At 44.5% G+C, this 22,120-nt stretch overlaps 1 protein-coding gene across 6 annotated transcripts in view; it reads left to right on the top strand.

Moving 5' to 3' along the window:
• The window catches only part of LOC120047181 (E3 ubiquitin-protein ligase Arkadia-like), a 44,682-nt gene extending 23,098 nt beyond the window's left edge, over window positions 1-21,584 (top strand). The window contains exons 4-15 of one of the 6 annotated variants that reach the window (XM_038992722.1): window positions 10,401-10,558; window positions 13,944-14,138; window positions 14,272-14,624; window positions 15,925-16,174; window positions 16,943-17,303; window positions 17,448-17,573; window positions 17,765-17,882; window positions 18,355-18,435; window positions 18,633-18,728; window positions 19,042-19,134; window positions 19,635-19,738; window positions 20,133-21,584. In XM_038992722.1, the coding sequence (XP_038848650.1) occupies window positions 10,401-10,558; window positions 13,944-14,138; window positions 14,272-14,624; window positions 15,925-16,174; window positions 16,943-17,303; window positions 17,448-17,573; window positions 17,765-17,882; window positions 18,355-18,435; window positions 18,633-18,728; window positions 19,042-19,134; window positions 19,635-19,738; window positions 20,133-20,253 (2,056 nt within the window). In that variant the 3' untranslated portion in view covers window positions 20,254-21,584. Of the gene's footprint in view, window positions 1-10,400; window positions 10,559-13,943; window positions 14,139-14,271; window positions 14,625-15,921; window positions 16,175-16,942; window positions 17,304-17,447; window positions 17,574-17,764; window positions 17,883-18,354; window positions 18,436-18,632; window positions 18,729-19,041; window positions 19,135-19,634; window positions 19,739-20,132 lie in introns of all 6 variants that reach the window. The other 5 variants (XM_038992715.1, XM_038992737.1, XM_038992742.1 and 2 more) reach the window with 5 other exon arrangements.
• The last annotated feature ends 536 nt before the right edge of the window (window positions 21,585-22,120 follow it).

Below are 22,120 nucleotides of genomic sequence, written 5' to 3'. Positions count from 1 at the left end.
TCTTTTTTTATTATTTATCTTCATATGACAGGGATTGAAAAGGAATTGCCAGTAGATTGTCGACTGATTCATGATGATGACTGCTAGCTAAGATTTTGAAAGTAAGATGTTGACATGATCACTCCAATCCAAGCTACTGTACCTATAACGTGATTTAAAGTCATTTTATCTGTGGCCAATGACCTTAAGCCTTCTTGGATGGACACTTCTAATGTAATTCTATGGCAGCACCTAAGGGGCTTGAATTTTCATGCTCTACCCGTAGATTTTGCAGGGATGTAGGCTGTCATTGTAAATAAGAATTTGTTCTTAACTAACTTGCCTAGTTAAATTATTATTATTATTTGTATCTAGTTTCCCCATGCGTGACAGAACACTGAGCCAATCACGGCGCAACTCGAGAACACTACCAACCCCTTCGCTCCGTATTTTCCGCTGGCTGCCCCACCACAGAAACCACTGAGCTAGGCTGAAACGCCTGCATTTTGGAGCTGCCTTACTCAAGAAAGCAAAAAAGAGACCAACTTTGTATGCAGGTTTATTAACTCAATTATATTTTAGTTTTTTCATTGTTTGTGAACTGATATGTGACACGTATTAATGCCAGAATAACATGCAAAACAGGCAACAACAAAAAAGCAAAACAGATGGAGCTCAAAACAGCCCTGAATGACAGGTCACTCCTGCTTGTATGTAAAGGCTCGGTATCTCGGGAGTAAAGTAAACAAAATAAACCTACATAGGTGATTTTATGTATCCTTTTTATCCCATTGCAGGTCAAAACACTGTTCTGACACTTAAAAATACTTCAACAAGTAACATTGTGCAGGTTTACTGAATAGGCAAATTATCTCTACCCTGTGCCTGTCACCAATCTCTAGATGTGCACAAAGCATACCATAGGTCTAAAGATATCAGGAGTGGCCAGCCCAATGAGCCCAGTGCATTTTCATGTTTTTTCTATTTCATCTGAATGACATGCAGATGTTCAGGGTGGCAGTCAGGTAGTAAAGCTTATTGATCTGGGTGATGGATGGCTGACTGGAGAGGAGATGGAGACTGCTAGTAATCCCAGGTTAGCCTCCCAGCTGCTGTGTCCTTGAATGAATCACTAATTTGCTTCAGTAAATACTCAGCTGGCTACATAAATGCAAACTTAATGAGGCCGTGTCATTCATTTGCATGTTAGGGGATTGGTTGGTTCCTGGCGCTGTATACTGTTTACTAGCTAGCTAATCCACCTTGTGTAATTATGCTCCTTACTAATGTAATCCATAGCATGCTAGCATTGTTAGCCATAAGCTTATGTTTTGTTATTCCCGGTCATTATGCTTTCAGGAAGATAATCAGCCAAATATGGCCTCCTCAATGATGGCTAGAGAGGAGGTACACAGCCATGTCATGGAGTGTTCTGTCTAAACAGGCCCGTTGGGGCCAGGAAGGTTCTAGAAGCCTCTGTCTCTCTGGTATGACCAGTCATGTGGCATCACTTCCCATTATTATCAGGATGAGAGGAGCCCCCTCCACACTCTACAAACAACCCTAAAATAGGCAACTCCATATCTGACCAGTTAGTCCTATGATATTATCCCATATTGACCTACAGTATCTATCATATAATACATTTACTGACTGCAAGGAACGTGATCATGTTGTTTTCAAGGGTAGGTTTTTAGATGTAGGATATTTGTTCTGTATGTAGGGCAGTGCAATGAAGTGTTGAGTAGTGTCTGGCTGTTCCCAGAATGGGACCCTCTGTGTGAAACCTAAGGTCAGTTAGTGGTGCTCCCTCTCTCAGGCTCTGACCGTTGACGTGACTCATCTCCAGGCTCCCAGTCCTCTGTGTGTATGTGCTGTGAGTGGAATGCGGGGAGTGGGGGAAAACCGGGGGGGTTTCTAGGCAGGGGGGGGTTAATAGCATCAAGTCTTCACATCTCAGGAAAATGAATGACCTGGGTCCAAAGTCAGGCCTTTGTGTGTGTGTGTGTGTGGTGTGTGTGTGTGTGTGTGTGTGCGCGCGCAAGAGGAACCAGAGCAGGAACAAGAAGAGTAATAACATACTGTTGATTTGTGTGGACGAGCCGTTAAAGAACAGGTTTAGAGACCAGTTCAGGCTGCTGTGGAGTAGAATAGCAGGGGGCCAGATAGGGTCTCTCCATAGCTCTGCATAGTGCATAGCGTACCCAGAGAAGAGCTGCACTGGGGAGCAGGCCACATGCCTCCGGTTGTTTTTAGCAGTGAAGCCAAGCCCCTCTTCCAGAGGCCAGCTCATCTGACCACTCTCTCTGGGCTCACCATCTCACTGAGCCCATTCTGCAGGTCTGGAACCCCAATGGAGAATTTCACCCACTTGGCTTGACTGACTGGAGCTTTAGTGGCCCTGTTAATTTCTTCCATGTTCCCTCTGTCCCACAGACACACGATTAGCTTGCCCGTGATTGATTGTTCCCTGACAGTGCTCCTCTGTAGATTTATTCAGGTTGTGCACTGTGACTTATTTTAAACGGCGTTATCCAGGAGTTGATAATGCTAAACGTGCCTGGCCTTTTCAGAAATATTCATGGGGGGAAGAGATCAGTAAGGGGAGAAGAGATCAGTAAGGGGAGAAGAGATCAGTAAGGGGAGAAGAGATCAGTAAGGGGAGAAGAGATCAGTAAGGGGAGAAGAGATCAGTAAGGGGAGAAGAGAAGAGATCAGTAAGGGGAGAAGAGAAGAGATCAGTAAGGGGAGAAGAGAAGAGATCAGTAAGGGGAGAAGAGATCAGTAAGGGGAGAAGAGATCAGTAAGGGGAGAATAGATCAGTAAGGGGAGAATAGATCAGTAAGGGGAGAATAGATCAGTAAGGGGAGATTAGATCAGTAAGGGGAGATTAGATCAGTAAGGGGAGAAGAGAATAGATCAGTAAGGGGAGAAGAGAATAGATCAGTAAGGGGAGAATAGATCAGTAAGGGGAGAATAGATCAGTAAGGGGAGAATAGATCAGTAAGGGGAGAATAGATCAGTAAGGGGAGAATAGATCAGTAAGGGGAGAATAGATCAGTAAGGGGAGAAGAGAATAGATCAGTAAGGGGAGAAGAGAAGAGATCAGTAAGGGGAGAAGAGAAGAGATCAGTAAGGGGAGAAGAGAAGAGATCAGTAAGGGGAGAAGAGAAGAGATCAGTAAGGGGAGAAGAGAAGAGATCAGTAAGGGGAGAATAGATCAGTAAGGGGAGAAGAGAATAGATCAGTAAGGGGAGAAGAGAATAGATCAGTAAGGGGAGAATAGATCAGTAAGGGGAGAATAGATCAGTAAGGGGAGAAGAGAAGAGATCAGTAAGGGGAGAAGAGATCAGTAAGGGGAGAAGAGATCAGTAAGGGGAGAAGAGAATAGATCAGTAAGGGGAGAATAGATCAGTAAGGGGAGAAGAGAATAGATCAGTAAGGGGAGAATAGATCAGTAAGGGGAGAAGAGAATAGATCAGTAAGGGGAGAATAGATCAGTAAGGGGAGAAGAGAATAGATCAGTAAGGGGAGAATAGATCAGTAAGGGGAGAAGAGAATAGATCAGTAAGGGGAGAATAGATCAGTAAGGGGAGAAGAGAAGAGATCAGTAAGGGGAGAAGAGAAGAGATCAGTAAGGGGAGAAGAGATCAGTAAGGGGAGAAGAGAAGAGATCAGTAAGGGGAGAAGAGATCAGTAAGGGGAGAAGAGAAGAGATCAGTAAGGGGAGAATAGATCAGTAAGGGGAGAAGAGAATAGATCAGTAAGGGGAGAATAGATCAGTAAGGGGAGAAGAGAAGAGATCAGTAAGGGGAGAATAGATCAGTAAGGGGAGAAGAGAAGAGATCAGTAAGGGGAGAAGAGAAGAGATCAGTAAGGGGAGAAGAGATCAGTAAGGGGAGAAGAGATCAGTAAGGGGAGAAGAGATCAGTAAGGGGAGAAGAGAAGAGATCAGTAAGGGGAGAAGAGAAGAGATCAGTAAGGGGAGAAGAGAAGAGATCAGTAAGGGGAGAAGAGAAGAGATCAGTAAGGGGAGAATAGATCAGTAAGGGGAGAAGAGAAGAGATCAGTAAGGGGAGAATAGATCAGTAAGGGGAGAAGAGAAGAGATCAGTAAGGGGAGAAGAGAAGAGATCAGTAAGGGGAGAAGAGAAGAGATCAGTAAGGGGAGAAGAGAATAGATCAGTAAGGGGAGAATAGATCAGTAAGGGGAGAAGAGAATAGATCAGTAAGGGGAGAATAGATCAGTAAGGGGAGAATAGATCAGTAAGGGGAGAAGAGAAGAGATCAGTAAGGGGAGAATAGATCAGTAAGGGGAGAAGAGATCAGTAAGGGGAGAAGAGAATAGATCAGTAAGGGGAGAAGAGAATAGATCAGTAAGGGGAGAATAGATCAGTAAGGGGAGAAGAGAATAGATCAGTAAGGGGAGAATAGATCAGTAAGGGGAGAAGAGAAGAGATCAGTAAGGGGAGAATAGATCAGTAAGGGGAGAAGAGAATAGATCAGTAAGGGGAGAATAGATCAGTAAGGGGAGAAGAGAATAGATCAGTAAGGGGAGAATAGATCAGTAAGGGGAGAAGAGAAGAGATCAGTAAGGGGAGAAGAGAAGAGATCAGTAAGGGGAGAAGAGATCAGTAAGGGGAGAAGAGAAGAGATCAGTAAGGGGAGAATAGATCAGTAAGGGGAGAAGAGAAGAGATCAGTAAGGGGAGAATAGATCAGTAAGGGGAGAAGAGAATAGATCAGTAAGGGGAGAATAGATCAGTAAGGGGAGAAGAGAAGAGATCAGTAAGGGGAGAATAGATCAGTAAGGGGAGAAGAGAAGAGATCAGTAAGGGGAGAAGAGAAGAGATCAGTAAGGGGAGAAGAGAAGAGATCAGTAAGGGGAGAAGAGAAGAGATCAGTAAGGGGAGAAGAGATCAGTAAGGGGAGAAGAGATCAGTAAGGGGAGAAGAGAAGAGATCAGTAAGGGGAGAAGAGAAGAGATCAGTAAGGGGAGAAGAGAAGAGATCAGTAAGGGGAGAAGAGAAGAGATCAGTAAGGGGAGAATAGATCAGTAAGGGGAGAAGAGAATAGATCAGTAAGGGGAGAATAGATCAGTAAGGGGAGAAGAGAAGAGATCAGTAAGGGGAGAAGAGAAGAGATCAGTAAGGGGAGAAGAGAATAGATCAGTAAGGGGAGAATAGATCAGTAAGGGGAGAAGAGAATAGATCAGTAAGGGGAGAATAGATCAGTAAGGGGAGAATAGATCAGTAAGGGGAGAAGAGAATAGATCAGTAAGGGGAGAATAGATCAGTAAGGGGAGAAGAGAATAGATCAGTAAGGGGAGAATAGATCAGTAAGGGGAGAAGAGAAGAGATCAGTAAGGGGAGAATAGATCAGTAAGGGGAGAAGAGAATAGATCAGTAAGGGGAGAATAGATCAGTAAGGGGAGAAGAGAATAGATCAGTAAGGGGAGAATAGATCAGTAAGGGGAGAAGAGAAGAGATCAGTAAGGGGAGAAGAGAAGAGATCAGTAAGGGGAGAAGAGATCAGTAAGGGGAGAAGAGAAGAGATCAGTAAGGGGAGAATAGATCAGTAAGGGGAGAAGAGAAGAGATCAGTAAGGGGAGAATAGATCAGTAAGGGGAGAAGAGAATAGATCAGTAAGGGGAGAAGAGAAGAGATCAGTAAGGGGAGAAGAGAAGAGATCAGTAAGGGGAGAAGAGATCAGTAAGGGGAGAAGAGATCAGTAAGGGGAGAAGAGAAGAGATCAGTAAGGGGAGAAGAGAAGAGATCAGTAAGGGGAGAAGAGAAGAGATCAGTAAGGGGAGAAGAGAAGAGATCAGTAAGGGGAGAAGAGAAGAGATCAGTAAGGGGAGAATAGATCAGTAAGGGGAGAAGAGAATAGATCAGTAAGGGGAGAATAGATCAGTAAGGGGAGAAGAGAAGAGATCAGTAAGGGGAGAAGAGAAGAGATCAGTAAGGGGAGAAGAGAAGAGATCAGTAAGGGGAGAAGAGAAGAGATCAGTAAGGGGAGAAGAGAATAGATCAGTAAGGGGAGAATAGATCAGTAAGGGGAGAAGAGAATAGATCAGTAAGGGGAGAATAGATCAGTAAGGGGAGAATAGATCAGTAAGGGGAGAAGAGAATAGATCAGTAAGGGGAGAATAGATCAGTAAGGGGAGAAGAGAATAGATCAGTAAGGGGAGAATAGATCAGTAAGGGGAGAATAGATCAGTAAGGGGAGAAGAGAATAGATCAGTAAGGGGAGAATAGATCAGTAAGGGGAGAATAGATCAGTAAGGGGAGAAGAGAATAGATCAGTAAGGGGAGAATAGATCAGTAAGGGGAGAAGAGAATAGATCAGTAAGGGGAGAAGAGAATAGATCAGTAAGGGGAGAAGAGAATAGATCAGTAAGGGGAGAATAGATCAGTAAGGGGAGAATAGATCAGTAAGGGGAGAAGAGAATAGATCAGTAAGGGGAGAATAGATCAGTAAGGGGAGAATAGATCAGTAAGGGGAGAAGAGAATAGATCAGTAAGGGGAGAAGAGAATAGATCAGTAAGGGGAGAAGAGAATAGATCAGTAAGGGGAGAAGAGAATAGATCAGTAAGGGGAGAAGAGAATAGATCAGTAAGGGGAGAAGAGAATAGATCAGTAAGGGGAGAAGAGAATAGATCAGTAAGGGGAGAAGAGAATAGATCAGTAAGGGGAGAAGAGAATAGATCAGTAAGGGGAGAAGAGAATAGATCAGTAAGGGGAGAATAGATCAGTAAGGAGAGAAGAGATCAGTAAGGGCCCTCTAAGAAATAGAAGGCTGTCTTTTTCTGAGAACTTGTAAATATTTGGAGTGTGATACAGATGGGTTTACATAAGCATTGCTCTCCCTCACCCCAGCCCCCTCTCTCCATCTCCCTCCTCTCTCTGGCGCACCCTCACTTGCTCTATCACACTTCCTCCCTCCCTCTACTCTTTTGCTGTATCGCTCCCTCTCTCTCTCCCTGTAGATATCCCTCACTCCCTTGGCTCTCTATCTATCTCTCTCCCTTGATCTCCCTCCCTCCCATGGTTCTCTCTCTCTCTCCCTCTATCTTCCTTCTCTCCCTCTCTCTTCATGCTAGGTTGACCATATTCTCCCTAGGTATTTCCGGGAAGTGAATGAACAGAGTGTAGCTAGTTACGTGTGTGTGTTTTATCTCCCCATCTCTGCCTGCACCTCCCAGAGATGCCCTGGCTTGCAGGAGAATGCAGAGAAGGGCCGTTTGAAGGGGGAAGTGTAGCAAGGAGTACTGGGTGTAGAGGTCAAAGGGCACCAGGATGAGTAATGCAGACCTGCCAACATGCACGCATTTTGCGTACCAACTATGCAATTCTCTGTCCATGTACACAGTACGCATAAATGAATAGGGCCTGATTTGGTATTTTTCATATTATACTTTTTTACATTTAAAACAAAAATGAATCCACTGAGTAAATCTAACATCCTGATTCTCGAGCTGCAACACACATACATGTACAGAGTTTGTGTCAACGTACCTGGAGATGAATAGATCATTATTGGACGCTACCACGTGTCTGCCCCTCCTGTTTGTTGTGATGCTGAGTTTGCCGACTGTCAGCTGTACGTAAAACACATGGACAAATCCTTTTTCCACTCCGTGTGTTGTGGAAAGGTAAACACTAATTGTTTCAAGCTAACGTTAGCGAACATAAGATGGACATTCAGTGTGCTCTAAAGTGCCAGCAGTTCATTTGCTAGTGAAAGAAATGCAAATACGAAAAATAACTGGTCGCATTTGTGCGAGTGTGATATACATTTAATTCTGCGTCCCATTAGTTGTATTTTCCACGTAACATTACGAGGATCACGCAACCTGATAGACTGTAATTATGATCCACGTCACCAAAAGTATAATCAAAAATAGATATAAACATCTTGGAATTAAATGGAGTCGGGAGTTTAGAAGACTGTGCGATGAAGAGTGAATGAGTGTCCGGTATTAGCTATAGAGGCAATGCTTCTAAAATGCCTTTGCACTAGATTTGAGATAATTTGTTTTTATGTTTACAAAATGATTTTGCTTTTAGTGTTGATTAGGAATCGTGTCTAAAAAGCCAGTACTTGTGAGCTGGCCCTAGTGATTGGCCCTGTTTGAGAGTTGACAAGCATTCCTCTACTATAGAGACTAAACTTGGGGGCATGTGCTAAGAAAAACGTTATAGATAATTATCTCCATTCTATACTGTACATGAAATGGAATAAACATACAGACAATCTGTGCTAATTCCACCAAACATGTATTTATTTGATATGTTCAGTTCTTATCAGTATGAATCTTTTATGTTTTGTAAATACCTTTTCAGAGGACTGAACTGAACCAGGTGTGATCCATAATGTTTGTCTAAGCACATGAATCTCCAATTTGCCGCGCGTCTGGTACTCTAAAAAGTTGGACAGGGTTGGCAGTGACGGTTTTCCGCTGAAAGATCATTTGTTTACAGTGCAGAGAGGCCAATGGTTGGGATAGAGGGAGTGAGTGCATGCGTGCCATATTCAGTATCAGTGGAGGCTTTGGATTTTGGTGCAGAACATGCAGCTTGCACTTCTGTCCCCCCCCCCCAGTACCATAGCCCAGTTTGTACACAGTCCATAGATCCCATCCTTGCAGTTAGCCCCACATTACCCCACTGTCGAGCCCTCTCTAAGCCCTCAGGCATTTGGCAGAGTGCGCGTGGAGATGGCAAAACCGTGGTCCTGCCAAGCCCCCAGTTCCCACAGTGTTCATGTTTACTGTGTTCTGTTTTCCCCTCGCCTCCACCCCTCAGAGGCCACGGTGGTAAACAGGTATTTACAAAATAATCCCAGGTCTATGTTGTGGGTAATTAGGTGCTTGTCCCTGGTGGGCTAGCCTGCTCCCTGGGCCCCGAGGTGGGAGAAAGGAGGAGCAGGTGCCAATTAGTGCAATCAAGCCACACCTCCTGTACTGGCTCTCTGTGTGTACCACCTTCACTGCTCCGTGTGTGTGTGTGTGTGTGTGTGTGTGTGTGTGTGTGTGTGTGTGTGTGTGTGTGTGTGTGTGTGTGTGTGTGTGTGTGTGTGTGTGTGTGTGTGAACTGCCCTATGGGACATGCCATGGAGGCTTTTCGTCCTCTTTTCTGCATTGCCAACATCAGAAGTTGCACTAATAGGTTTTTGTTGCCTTCCTTAGAATGGCATTTCCTCTGCTGAGTGGTGTGAGAAGACGGAGTGTGAGTGGGGACACACACACACACACTGGTCTCACTGGAATAGCAGCAGCCCACCATGCTTGTCTGTAATCTTATTGTTTTAATGATGCAACCTGTGGTGTAGAGGTTCCAGCAGCAGCCATTTGTTGAGAGGAGCAGGGGTCTCTCTGCTCTTGGCTCTCCCCTTCCCTCAGCCTGGTCTCGGCCCTCAGGCCTGGTTCACTGCTCTCTCTCTCTATTCCTCAGCCTCATCTCTCCATGTCTCCATGACAGGCTGCTTTACGGCAGGCATTCTATCCCCTAGGCTCCCCCCTCTCATACTGCTTTACGGCACACTGACACCCTCTGGACTCCCACATCACACGAGAGAGAGAGAAAGGCAGGAAGAACGAGTGAGGCAGTGAGATGGGGAGAGAGGAAGACTGGGAAAGGGAGAGAGGAAAGAGCGCAGTCAATGATGCACAATGGTTATGACTTGAGCAAATATGTGTGGTTGATGAGGCTAAATGAGGTAGAGGTGTCTCTGTGTGTTGAAATGTGTTTTCCACAAGGTTGTTTTGGAGTTTAGTGGGTGTGGTGGATGAAACCATGTGTGTGATACAAACATGATCTTTCTGTGTGGTTCTCAAAGGTTTGCACAGCTGTGTGTCTCTCTCATGCGCACGGCTGTGTGTAGACTGTCTTTATGAATTAGCTGCAGCGCTAGCACTCACGTCAGCTGGCTCTTATTTACATTCCAGCCAGGCGTTCCAGCAGCTCCCAGAGTGAGCTGATTTGGACTCGACACACAGAAAATGCACTGTGGACAGTCCCCTGCCTCCAAATGACAACGCTTCAACTTTCCCTTTTACTACATGATAAATGACATCATAAAATGAACTGTTGTTCATATATTTATTTAAAGGACGATCAGGCTGGGAAAGCAAGAGATTTGCTTCGGGAGGAAAATTGGGCTGAATTGTCTGGATTTTATCACTTCTCCATGAAGTCCTATGGACTGGGTCTCATCCACTGACCACCGGTCTCCAGTGAGAGGGCTGTGTGGTCAGCAATATATCATAGAATTGTTACAATACCGTAGCCCAGGGTCCAGAAAACCTGGCATTATCAGTGTGGTCCCAGTCAGTCTGAAAACTGAAGCCTTGTGTAATCTGGCTGTTTACCCTCCTCTCCTCTCCTTCCTATCTAACTGGCTGTGTGTTTGTGTCCACAGGCCTCGCTCGGTGGGGGGCCATGGCAGGATGTACTGGGGCCCCAGCTGCTCCCAGAACCGGCCGCAGGAGCCCCGCGGCCGCCACCGCCTCTCTACCGTCATCCAGCCTCTGCGCCAGAGCGCCGGGGAGGTGGTGGACCTCACAGTGGATGAGGATGGTGAGCATGAGAACGTGCCGACCCGCAATACCACTCTGAGATGAACTATATGATGTAACAGTCACATAGAGGTCCTAGACTTAGGCCTCTGTTTTTCCACTGTCTTTTCTTTCAAAACTAGGCTCATTCGTCTTTCAACACAAAGGCGAGTTTACAGTAGTCCTCTGAGGTATTTGTCCTCTTAAGAAGGACAGTCATTTTTATATGAACAACATACAATGGGTTGCACATACACTCTCTCTCTGTGTGTGTTTCTTACACTCTTTTTCTCACACACACACACACACACACACACACACACACACACACACACGGATACAGAGAAGCAAGTTTACTCTTGAGGCAGAAAGAAAATAGATCTGGTGATTATATGTGTAAAAATCAATTACATTGGGGAACAGCTTTTTCATAGATGCTGCATACAATAGCCGGACTGTCGCACAGCATATGAATGTGGATTTTGATGAGTCTAATGCTTTCTTACATGATCCAGCTCAACACTGCTAGGGAGTTGGGAAATATTACATGTCAAATTAAATACTCTCATTCACACTCTATTGTTTAATAGGATTAGCTAGCTTCTTCCACACATCTCTCTAAACTTGCGAGCGAGTGGCTGTCGCTAACTTGAATAAGAATTGTCCTGTCATCACAATTCAATTTGAAATGTTCCCGTAAGCGAACACTGTTTTAATAATGATTCATCTGTATCTTTTCGTCAAATGGAGGGATATTAATAGCGACCGTGCCCCTGAGAGCGACTGCTCTTTCATTGGTTGGCTTTTACACATCAACCCAATGCATTTCTGATGCATGTCGTTTCATACTGTCAATCCTATCATGTTTGTAACATGATAAAATGTCACAGTGATGCCTGCCACTGGAGCAGTAGCCAGAAGCATGCTCTTCATTGTAAATGTGGAGGCATTAGGCACAAGGAATGAAATGCACCTGGCAGTATTAAAGCTTTTGTGGGTAAAGTGTTTCACTCTGGATTTAGGGGATATACAGCTGACTCCTGATGAGTATAGCCTACATTGAATTACAAAGTCCATTGAAGAGCTGTGTATTTAATAATCCCCAATTTATATACGTACGTTATTCTCACCAGATGTATAGGCCTACTCCATTTCAGTTCATACATTCATGATAGCCCAAGCCATTGCATATACACCTTTTAAAAATGGGTTCTTTGTTTCAGTTTCCCTGTCTAGTTGTTCATTGTTTTTATTTATTTAAATGAAAATCACATTAGAAATTCTATTTATTATTATTTTAATATATCAGGTGTGGACTGACTGTTTTTGTAATGGCTTTACCATTCCAACATCCTGCATATCTCTGGCTAATGGCTATGTTTTCCCAGACCAGTTTGCCCTCTAACCTGAGGCATTAGCAAACCAGACCAAAGCATTAATGTGACTTAAAAGTCAAATTTGGTGCATTCTCTTTATGGTCTCGCACCGTGTGACTGATAACAGAATAACAGAGCAGTGTGAGATATGAGTGCATTTGCATTTCTTTGGAGGAGGAGGAGAAATTAATTTGTGACTATGAAAAGCAGATGGAGCGCACACTGTGGAATGCTAATGAGGTCTCTTCTTCTCCCTGGCTGCCAAGGCACTGCAGCCAGTCTACACATCAGGGTTTCCGTTAGCCGGTAATAGCCAGCTTTTGGCCGATTTTTTTAATAAATAAATGGAGAGCAGATTAAATTGCTGTGTGTATAGTAGGCTTACACTGAGTATCCAAAACAGTAGGAACACCTTAATATTCAGTTGCACCCCCTTTTGCCCTCAGAACAGCCTTAATTCGTCGGGGCATGGACTCTAGAAGGTGTCGAAAGCGTTCCACAGTGATGCTGGCCCATGTTCACTCCAATGCTTCCCACAGTTGTCAAGTTGGCCCTGATGTCTTTTGCATGGTGGACCATTCTTGATGCACACGGGAAACTTTTGATCGTGAAAAACCCATCATCAGCGTTGCGGTTCTTGACACAAACCGGTGCGCCTGGCTCCTACTATACCCCATACAAAGGCACTTAAATATTTTGTCTTGCACATTCACCTTCTGAATGGCACACATGTCTTAAGGCTTAAAAATCCTTCTTTAACCTGTCTCCTCCCCTTTATCTACACTGATTTGAAGTGGATTTAACAAGCGACGACATAGTTTTCACCTGGATTCACCTGGCCAGTCTGTCATGGAAAGAGCATGTTTTGTTCACTCTGTGTATATTCGTTATGTAGGCATATCTTATTTATCACAAGCCTACAGCATACAGACACAGAGCCTTTGAGTGGAGAATCTGTCAGAGCGCGAGAGCTGCTGCTACAGCGTCTCTAACAGTAAATACATAGACAACACAAGTCAGGCTTCCTCAGCGCGTCACACACCACTTTGCAATTAGCTGGAGGCCGTATGCATTTTGAAAACATATACTTAATGGTTTGAAACCTGAACGTTTTACTACATATGAGGCATGTCTTACCTTGCTTCAAAGTAGACGAGCCAAAATCAGACCATATCCGTGGAGGCAATTATTTTATATCAACTTTCTTTAATTGTCCAGTATTCCAAGGCACAATCCTAGTCATATTAGCAACCCATGCTAGTTGTTGCATATTACATCTCCCCTCTTTCTAAATTTCCACAATCACGTGTGCAGTGCCCTTTTGACAAGTGTTTTCCCGCTAATTGGGTTATGGAACGAACATTCACGCGCGCGTAGCTTTCTGCATTGTGCGCATATAATAGTTGATCAACATTTTAAGCTAAACGTTCTGATCTGTTGCATCAGACTCATTGCTTTTTAACGTTTGTTTTATGTAGCCTAGGCATTACTGGTTGTATGAATTTGGACTCTCTCGTCCCTCAACTATCCCAGAGTGTTTGGAATAGGTTATTTCTTTCTCCACAAGCTGACCAATAGACTAGGTCAACTGTTCTACTGTGGAGGATAGTAGATTGACAGGCTAGTGATTTTGCTGTTCGTTGGCTGATGAAAAGTAGATGTGGACAGTTATTCTAACCTCTTTAAAGTGCAAATCAGAATTTGGTAAGAAGGACGGCACATCATTGCGTCCTTGACTTGCGTGTTCTGTTGGTGCTCAGAATGACAGAAATCACTGTGGGTGGATGCCCTAATAGGTTATGCACCCAATGCATATGGGTCCGGTAAATGTCTCAGATGTCCAGTAAATTAAAATGCTGCCGGTCAAATGTCCGGCGCCACATTTTCCTAACGGAAACCCTGCTACACACACACACACACACACACACACACACACACACACACACACACACACAAACATATGGATATGTGTGCTATGTAATGAATTCCCACCTATTAAATCTGTTTACCTGTCTCTTTTCCCTACCTCAGATCTCTCTGTCGTGCCATCCACCTCTGACAGCATTCACCCTCAGACTGTCAGCTCCTCCTCTTCATCCTCCTCTCATCATACCTCTACCTCAGAGCCCCACGATGCTCCGGGCCCCTCCACCAGCTGCCCTGGTCAAGGCCCAGCCCCAGACAGCACGCTGGCACAGGGGCCAAGGGGTACCGCAGGCACAGAGGGTAAGACAGACCATAGACTCTCCAGAAAGAGTGATGTCAACCTTGTGTGCCTTTTATAAGTTTAGTAATCTTCCCTGTGGGTCATCTATGAATAATGATTGAAGCTTAAATGTGTTTTCCATCTTTCTATCAGATGAGAGCAGAAGAGGATCGTCCGGCGTGGCAGGAGAGAGTGGGAGCACGGCCATGCCCAGGTTACCCTCCTGCTGCCCGCAGCACTCCCCCTGCGGAGGGCCCTCCCCTGGTCACATGACCCTGGGCCATTCCAGCTGCCTGCAGGCCCAGCCCTCCCAGCAGCCGGGCTCCCAGCAGCACAGCCACGCCCACCACTTCCACCACCACCATCACCATGTGCCTCAGCACCCACCTCCACCCACTCTGCCCTTTCCTGAGCCCAGCTGCCCCCTAGAGAGGCCCACTGCCCTACCTGCACCATGCAGAGGGGGAGGGGTCAGCAGCAGCAGCTCCACCCAATACCACGACCAGGTAGGCCTGAGTGTTGATGCTCAGATGCCCTGTTGTTTTTTACGTTGTAGCATTGGAGGTTTCCCCAACTTTAATATATCGACCAGAGAATTTATGCATTTCTTATAGCAGTAACATTTTATAAATATATTTCATTATTAAAATGAGATTTTTTTAAGTCATGAAAGTATTTGATCATATTTTCTTTCTTGCCCAAAATCTATAAAAGTAGGCTAAATTAATAGAATCTGATGAGATAAAAGGCTGCCCTTTCCTCCTACAATAGCTGGAGATAAATTAGAAATAATTTATAGTTTTAGTAAACCATGCAAGCCATGTTCTCCCTGGCAGATGTCACCATCGCATTCAAATGTATCTTTGACTAAGTCTTTGTATCTAAACAAACGGCTCCATCAATATCTGCCAATGAATCATATTCAAGGTGATTAAAAAGGCTTAAGAAGGAAAAAACAGAATAGGAACTGAAACAGACAAATAACTGGTATCTTAACAAAAACGTTACAAAGGATCTAGCTGGCAGCCTCCCTTGAAGCCAGATTCACCGCTGAATAATTTAAATTCTGCTAATTGTTAGGAGCTGCTGAATTGTATTATTTACCATCAAAGTGGAGCAGTGTGTGGTTAAAGTGTAATGAGTTGGGTTGGGGTTGAGAGGGCTGTGTCTGCAGGTCAGGTTAGGGGCTCCCTCCATAGACCTCCGTCTCTGTCTTGATACTCTCTGATTCCTACATAATTCATGCAGGGCTGGGGCAAGTATTCAAAACTGGGCCGTCAGGTCTCTACCATGAAAAGGAGGAAGTAGTTGCATGGGTGAGGCAAAATGCTGTGCCCTTTGATGGGCTTGGCCTACATATAGGTACCGCCCTCAGCTACAGCTCAGAGAAAGGAGACATGCTGCCTGAATAAGGTGAATAAGTCATGTTTTATGCATCAGTCTAAATATTATTATTTATTTGAATAATTCAACGAGGGAGGGCTGCTACTATGATTTGAAACTCCATCACTTAGATTGAATTTTCTCAGACGGTTTACTGCAGTCTAAACTGTGAAGCCCATTGTCTTGTACTTGTATCTTGTGCTTTGTGCTGGCTGGACCATGAAGCCCTGTGGTTTTAGTTTAGTGTTTTGCTGGTTAGTTATATATTCGGTCACTACAGAGATCAAAGTCAGACAGGAGCACCATAACATCATAGCCTGGTTCTACTCTCTCCATACCTCCCCTCCCTGTATCTCTCACCTACATTCTTTCCTTTTCATTCCTCTCCAACCCTCCTATCTCTGTCTCTCCCCTCCCAAGCAGACTCTGCCAGTGGACCTGAGCAACAGTGGCTTGCGGAGCAGCGGGGCCGGTAGTTTCCATGGAACATCAGCCTTTGACCCGTGCTGTCCAGGCTCCACGTCGCGGCCCGCTGCCTATAACTCCCAGAATGCAACGGGGCCAGGGCCCAGCCAGCCCAGCACAGTGGTGGACTCCTTCAGCTCAGCCATGGTGGCCCAGCCTCAGCCACAGCCACAGCTATCCACCTGCAGGCACTTCATGCACCCCTCCTGTGAGTAGAGCTACATCTGCACCAAAAGGGAGATGGCCTTTTATTTTGGGGGGTGAAGTTATTTTGTGGTTAGATTTGTGTGTGGTTTCTATTGTTTAAGTGTTGATTTGATAGGAATATGAAATGCTGCAGTAGTAACTATAGTGTGTTATTCCCATGCAGAACCTGCATACTACTGTACTAAACACGTGAGCCTTTAGGATATATACAGTAACTATTACCACCAGACCTTGAAAGATTATGCCGACAACGGCACTCTTGAAACCCAGTGCTAATAGTAATTAAGAGAAACACCTGATGTTTAATGTGCTAAGTGCTGCGGGTGTGCTACCAAACAGGCCCTGTTAATTGCTGATTCTCCTCAGAATAGATCTGTGTGGAATGAGAAGGAGTGTGGCGAGGCTCCCTGGTGGGGCCATATTTAGAGGGATAATTGGAACTGTTGGCGCACCTGTCTAGTCCCTACACTCAGTCACGTCAGACAGTCATTCCTGCTCCGGCCACCTTCTCTCTGCAGTAGGGAGACAGGGAGGGAGACAGGGAGGGAGACAGGGACAGAGACAGAGGGTCTGGGTCTGTACGGGGTCTCAGGTGGGAGACCTGCTCAGCACAGGGAGCAGCCAGGCAGCATGTTTCAGTGAGGAGAGTCATAACTGATGATGATGATCAGGTGTCATCATTAGGAAGGGGACTTAAAGGCGATCTGGTAAGGTGTTACTAACTACTTATCAACTTTCTCCCACCATTCTCACTCTCTCTGACACCCAGACGCCCCCCTGGCACGCTCCCTGCACCACCAGCCCTCTAACACCTGCCCCCATTCCCATGGTAACCCTCCTCCCCCTCCTCAGCCCACTCCACAGGGTGACTACGTCATCCCCCACCCCGTCCATCCCTTCCACACGCCCCTGCCTTCCCACCCCCCTGGCCACGCCGTGCCCCCGCCCCCCCCTGCCCCTCTGCCTGCCCACCACCTCACAGGCTCCAGTGCCCCCCAACACCTGCCCGCGGAGCACCAGGCCCTGCAGCACCACATGCCCGCGCTGGGGACCTCTGTGCAGAGGCTGCACCAGCACGAGATGCTGCAGAGGATGGAGGTTCAGAGACGCAGGATGATGCAACACCCCACGTGAGTGTAGCCTTTGTCCAACCCGTCTGATGGGAGCAACACAACTGCAAACACAGACCGTAGCATCCAATTGTCTGATTACAGGGACAATATTATGGTATTTTCCCTCTTGTGTTTCTGATAAACCTCTCTTTCTGTCTCCAGACGAGCACATGAGCGCCCCCCTCCACACCCCCACAGAATGCACCCCAACTACGGCCATGGCCACCACATCCACGTGCCCCAGACCATGTCGTCCCACCCACGCCAACCTGAGCAGAGGACTGCGTGGTCAGTACCATTTAGAGCAGTTGAGGGCCAATGCCTTGTGTGTAGGGCCAAGAGATTTTTTTTTTAACCAACGTATTTGTGGCCTGTTGTGCACTAAGGATATAGTCAGTCATCTTTACTGTTGAAATGGCATCTGTGATGTCAATGTATGAGTTGATGAGGACTGTTGTTGGTCTGGTTCTCTTCTGTAGGGAGCTGGGTATCGAGGCTGGAGTGACCGTGGCGCCATATCCTTCAGGACACCTGCACCCTCACCTGCCCCACTACCACCCTCCCCCAAGACTGCACCACTTCCCCATCCCCTTCATGGTGAGTGCACGACTGGCACCCTCACTCTAAGCACACGTGCCTACGTTAGAATACATGAGAAGTATGGCTTAGATGAATGATGCTAGTCCTCTATTTATAACATCTGTTTTTTCAAGGATGGTTTGTTGGGCCACATGAATAATGCGTTGGCAATTAATGGTGGCCCGTAAGGCATTTCAAGTGCATATTCAACATAACCAGTTGCCTGAAATCAATGGATGCCTCTTTGAAAAGATGTTAAAAGTTAATGCACAATGTCCGAAAATATGAAATTGTGAACCTTCTGCGGTTATCAAAAATGCAGTTTTTCTCAATGCTAGCTGGAATTTATACCCATGTCGAGCAGTGTCAGCAGACTTAATTGATAATACTATAGCTATATGTGCTTCATGAACTGTAGCCCACAGAAACAAATGACTGTACTCCACTGAAGTGAACATATTTCCATGGAATTGTTTTGCCTCCCTCACAGCACACTGGCATGTCTGAAGTAACCTACCCGCACATTCGCTACATCTCATCCAGAATGACTGGATTTGGACGAACTTATGAGGTGACACTCGATTAGTAAAGAGCTAGTAACTAGGGCCTGGAGTTTTTCCTGCTCAGGTCAGGTGGTGAGGAAACACTCCTGGCCCTGGTAATTAGTTATGAAGGCGCTAAGAGCGTGTTATGGCTGTGGCTTATGAGCTGTGTGGAACTGAGTTGGCTCAGTCTCACGTTGGGTTGTTTTCCTGCCCTTTTCCTCAGGATCTGCTGCATTTAGAGGAGAGATTGGGGACTGTGAACCGAGGGGCCTCTCAGGGAACCATAGAGAGGTGCACTTACCCACACAAGTACAAAAAGGTGAGAGCACTCCTATAAAAAAAAGTGTGTGTGTGTGTTTCAGAACATATCCTATTTAATGTAGTTTGATGTGATGTATTTTGTGCATGTCTGCACAAGATTTTATTCTGGGACAGAGTGCACACTCGGTGGTTATTTTGTGCTCCTTTCAAAATATGAATGTATTGCTATCGTTAAGTCAGATGCTGTAGAAACTAGAAAGTGTCCCTTTCAACCAAAGTTTCAGCCTTTAGAAAACATTGTAGGGAAAGATTCCATCTAGTTTTCCAAATGTATTTAAATAAGTAACCTAATAACCTGCTGCCCAATACAGAAGGTGTTGGAGACTGAGCGAGACATTGACGAACAGTTAACCCCTGAAGCATGGGCAACTATTGGGAAAAATATGCACGCAACCTCTGACTCGGTGAGAAAAAAACGAACAAATTCAATTTGGAAACATGTCTCTGCTCATTTATAGTTGTTAATGGTAGTAGTGTTGGGGGCAAGGGGATTCGGCAGTAGAAACATTTGATAGGTTTTTTTGGAATATTTATTTAAATATATATTTTTCAAATCCATATTACCTTGATCCATAGGGATGACATGTTTTGTAGCCAGGACAAAATGACCGTTATCTCTGTCCTCATAGGGATATGTGTTCACCCTCATAATGCTTGTACTGTATACAGTAAGCTCTCTATCAGTCATAAAGGATAGTTTATTCGCAAGTTGGTCTGTACCTGTAATGTTTACAGCCTGTGAACCCTGAATACATTTATCGTGTTTGACGGTAACCCTCATAAAATGGTCTCAGCCTTCCCTGTTTAATACGTCTTTATAATGTGAATAAGAGTTGTCTTTGTGGGAACTTTGTTTTTGGTGCTGTGTATCTATAATGGTGTTTTCCAATGTTTCCATTAACAGAGAAAGCTGCATGGTAAGCAAGAAGAAGATGAGGGGGCAGACGAAGACACAGAGGAGAAATGCACCATCTGTCTGTCAATACTGGAGGAAGGGGAGGACGTCAGGTACAGTTATACTGTAGCGTGTGTTTTAATGCGGGGCTGTTTTTGTGTGAGAACGACCACTCCTTTCCCACATTTTCTCTTGATATGCCGTGGAGATTTTCTCAACACCCAAATATAGTAATCAGCAGAAAACTCAATCCTTTGAGTGTCTGAAAATGACTGGTCTCAGAGGACATTTCTGGAGCTCAACATATGTGCTCATGTGATCAAGTGAGTTTCTGCCCTCTGTTGGTGTAATGTAAGAACTGTAATGTGTGAATGTAAATGTTCTATCTTTCAACAAACCAAATTAAACTAATTGTATTCATTGTCATTTCATTCCAACTTTACCAGATCTTTTCATTATGAAGATGAAATTCAAAGTCTGTCTAACAATATATTCTCTCTTCCACAGACGCCTACCTTGTATGCATCTCTTCCATCAACTGTGTGTGGACCAATGGCTCCTCACCAATAAGAAGTGCCCCATCTGCAGAGTGGATATCGAGGCGCAGTTGTCTGCCGTTGAGAGTTGATGCTGTTTTTCTAACAACTCTTTGTTGGAATTTTCTTTCATTGTTGTTTATTGTTTGAATTTTTCTTCAGAACTGCAGTCAACCAAAGAGGGCATGAATTACCTGCGCAGATCCACTATGAGAAAATAAAAACATCAGGCTAAAAAAGTGTTGAGCCTAGAGTGCCAGCTATCACACAGTACAATACTGCTAGAATTGACATCTCCATTAAGGATTTAAAATGTTATTGTATTTATAAAGCTTTTATGTAGCTTTTGATTGTTTCCTCGTGTCATATTTTATTTTTATTTGTTTTATTTTTTGCATGGCTCCTCGCAATGCATTTCTTTGCACATGTATTGTGGGCTTCTCATGGCCTAACAACTTGCAGGTGAGGATAGCTGCTCAAGTAAAGAAGCATTTCTATATACCTAATGCCTTGCTTTACTGGAGTAGAATGTCAACCTCCATTTAAAAACATTGCAGGACTCATTTTACCAATCATTGTATTGATTAGTTTATGTTTAGACAATGTGGTTTGCTAGTGGAAGATGTTTCGTTTCTAAGAAGGTAAATCAAGACATTCCTTAATTAGGAAAAAATCATGTTAACCTGATCAGCTGCTGTATTTGTGTTCACCCAGTATTTCTAGAGTGGGAATAAACTCAAACTTCACCTCACCTCCCAGAAAATGCACATGCGTGTCTTACACCTCTCCTGCACCACCTTCTTTTTCAATGGAATGATTGTTGAGGTCTGCTGATGATACAGTCTCTGTGTTCTGTTTGGATTCCTCCCTCAGACAGGCCCCAGATGGAAAACTGGGTTCTATAAGGGGATCTCAGGCCCACAGATGCAACCAGTTTCACATGAGCCTGCAACCTGGGGATATCTGTTGTTTGGAACTGGGAATGGCATTGGTTTATCCCCGTTTCTTTTTTCAGAGGGAAATACACAGCGCTCAGCTCAGAATAATAAATAAGTAGCTGATTATTCTTACAACCCAGATCATTGTTCTTACCCACACTCTCCCTCTCTCTCTCTGTAGCTGTGCAGCAGCAATCTCTCTTTGCTGCCATTGAAAAGATAACACTAATATTATTCTCGACTTGCTAACTTGCATATACTTGCACAGGAGAGAACAGACAGGAGTGTTGTAAAGAGAGTGCGCTGAGGCCATGTATTTCCACTCTGATTGCTGAGTTTTGGAAAAAAATAATAATTTTGAATGGAGTGTTGGAATGCAGTACTTATGGCAGGTATCCATGCATTCATAGACTTAATGGCACCAGGATGATATTCCATGGGATTTATATTAGTTTTAAAATAATATTAATAAAGTTAGAACTCTTTCCTGTGTCTGTTTATTTGTGTCTTACCATTCACCTATGCATGTTGGTCCATATTTCACAACTGCACGTTGAGGGATCTACTATCAACAAAAAATATTGGTAACATTGGTATTCACACCCCTAGACTTTTTCCAACTTTTGTGTTCCAGCTTGAATTTAAAATTGATTACATTTTGATTTTTTTTTGTCAGTGGCCTATACTCAATACCCCATAATGTTAGTGGAATTCATTTTTTTTTTTACTAATTAAAAATGAAAAGCTGAAATGTCATGAGTCAATACGTATTCAACCTTTTTGTTATGGCAAGCCTCAAGTTCAGGAGTGAAAATGTGCTTAAGTCACAAGATGTATGGACTCTGTGTGCAATAATAGTGTTTAATATGATTTTTGAATGACTACCTCATCTCTGTACCCCACACATACAATGATATGTAAGGGCCCTCATTTAAGCAGTGAATTTCAAACACAAAGAGCAGGGAGGTTTTCCAATGCCTCGCTAAGAAGGGCACCTATTGGTAGATTACATTTTTTTTAA

This window comes from Salvelinus namaycush, chromosome 1 (assembly GCF_016432855.1).
Source record: "Salvelinus namaycush isolate Seneca chromosome 1, SaNama_1.0, whole genome shotgun sequence".
NCBI classification, from domain to species: Eukaryota; Metazoa; Chordata; class Actinopteri; order Salmoniformes; family Salmonidae; genus Salvelinus; species Salvelinus namaycush.
Note: the sequence above shows the minus strand (reverse complement) of the source record. Positions and strands in the feature narration are given on the sequence as shown.